Source organism: Podarcis filfolensis (assembly GCF_964270895.1).
Source record: "Podarcis filfolensis genome assembly, chromosome: 16".
Taxonomy (NCBI): Eukaryota; Metazoa; Chordata; class Lepidosauria; order Squamata; family Lacertidae; genus Podarcis; species Podarcis filfolensis.
This window is the reverse complement of record NC_139620.1, coordinates 5,468,769-5,470,420: the sequence shown is the minus strand read 5'-3', so window position 1 is coordinate 5,470,420 and position 1,652 is coordinate 5,468,769. Positions and strand designations below refer to the sequence as shown.

Here is a 1,652-nt window from a genome sequence, read left to right as displayed (position 1 = left end):
TTTGGCTGCTGGCTGGGCTTTCTGCCTTTGGCTCGAAGGGGCTCAGAAGTTGAACATACCTGTGCCCAAAAAATCCCTTATTCTGGCTGCTGGTCCCTTATTTTCGAGGCTGCTGGTCCCTTATTTTCAAATCTGTAAGTTGACAGCTATGGCAGCTGCATTTCATCAGAGAGAGGAGGAGGGGCTGTCAAGAAACACAGAAACAGAGAGAAAGGAACAGCCTCCAATGCTTTGGTTTATACATAAGGAGAGGAGGAAAGGGCGGGGCTCAGGAAGTTTCTATGCTGGAAAGGGAAAAGGCACGAGCCACTTCCAGCAACTGATGGCAACTGAGGAAGACATGCTTTTAAGAGCTCCGTACTGTACATAGTTTTTGGACTTAATAAATCTTGTAAAAGCTGGCTGGAATTCCAGGTTTTTATCTCGGCTAGCACCCACATATCATCCTGACACAGACAATTATTATTATTATTATTGCATGCAGTTGTGCCTAATGTACACACTTTGGCAAAGAACCACCCTGACAGAATGCATCACAAATATATACTTCTTTAGGCACAGTTTCTCCTGATATACCATTTTCATTTGAATGGAGAACTGCACCACAGAATTCGAGAAGGTGCCAATTTGGAAGGGCGGTTCTGCTTCACATAGTATTTCGGGAAGGGCAAATGAAACAGCTTTGCAACTCAAATGCAAGCTGATATAAATTTCCGCCCCCTTGTCACAAATACCTTCCTTTCCCCCAAACAGCGATATTCATTCCGTTCCCCCGCAATGTTGTAAGCAGACAGCTTGGTCAGAATGCAACCACGAAGAGACGAAACTAGAATTCGTGGGCAGTGGCGCGATGCTTTTAATGGGATGATGCAAGAAAGACTAAGATTCGTATGAACCAGATGGTTGTATTAGCCTTGTTGACATGAGATGAGATTTAGCTGGGGGGGAACGTCCTCATTCTCCAGTCCAAAGCTCTGGTGCTCAGAGAATCGGCAGCGGTCTTAGACTCAGCGGTAAAAGATCAGCATCGCAGACTCCAGCAACTGTTTTGAAGCACTCCAGCCAGTGTGCGTGCCGTAGCCTTCCCAGTCGAAGGCCGTGTAGTCGCCGCACTGCCGGCTTGATTCCGGAAAGTACCCTCCTCCACCGACACAGAACTGGAGGAAGGAAATTTGGGAGAGTCTAGCTCGGAACTGGGAGTGGCCTTCATCATATTCGGCATCGCCAGCGGGACAAAGCAGCTCCCAAACTTATCCTGCCTCTTTTACTATTATTTACCGCATTTTTCGCTCTATAAGACGCACCAGACCACAAGACGCACCTAGTTTTTGGAGGAGGAAAACAAGAAAAAAAATATTCTGAATCCCAGAAGCCAGAACAGCAAGAGGGATCGCTGCAAAAGCAGCGATCCCTCTTGCTGTTCTGGCTTCTGGGATAGCTGCACAGCCTGCATTCACTCCATAAGACGCACACACATTTCCCCTTACTTTTTAGGAGGGAAAAAGCGAGTCTTATAGAGCAAAAAATACGGTATTTATCACACCTTTTTTCCCCTGCAAGGTGGAATACATGGTTTCCTTCCCCCCCCCCCTTTCGTTTAATCCCCGCAACAACCCTGTGAGGTAGGTTAGTCTGAGAGGCAGCAACTACCC

At 47.1% G+C, this 1,652-nt stretch overlaps 1 protein-coding gene across 2 annotated transcripts in view; it reads right to left on the bottom strand.

The window, feature by feature from the left end:
- Nucleotides 1-889: 889 nt before the first annotated feature.
- The window catches only part of LOC310751802 (intelectin-1-like), a 19,581-nt gene continuing 18,818 nt past the window's right edge, over nt 890-1,652 (bottom strand). For both annotated transcript variants that reach the window (XM_083591478.1, XM_083591475.1), the window contains one exon: nt 890-1,157. In XM_083591478.1, the coding sequence (XP_083447604.1) occupies nt 1,022-1,157 (136 nt within the window). In that variant the 3' untranslated portion in view covers nt 890-1,021. The remainder of the gene's footprint in view (nt 1,158-1,652) is intronic.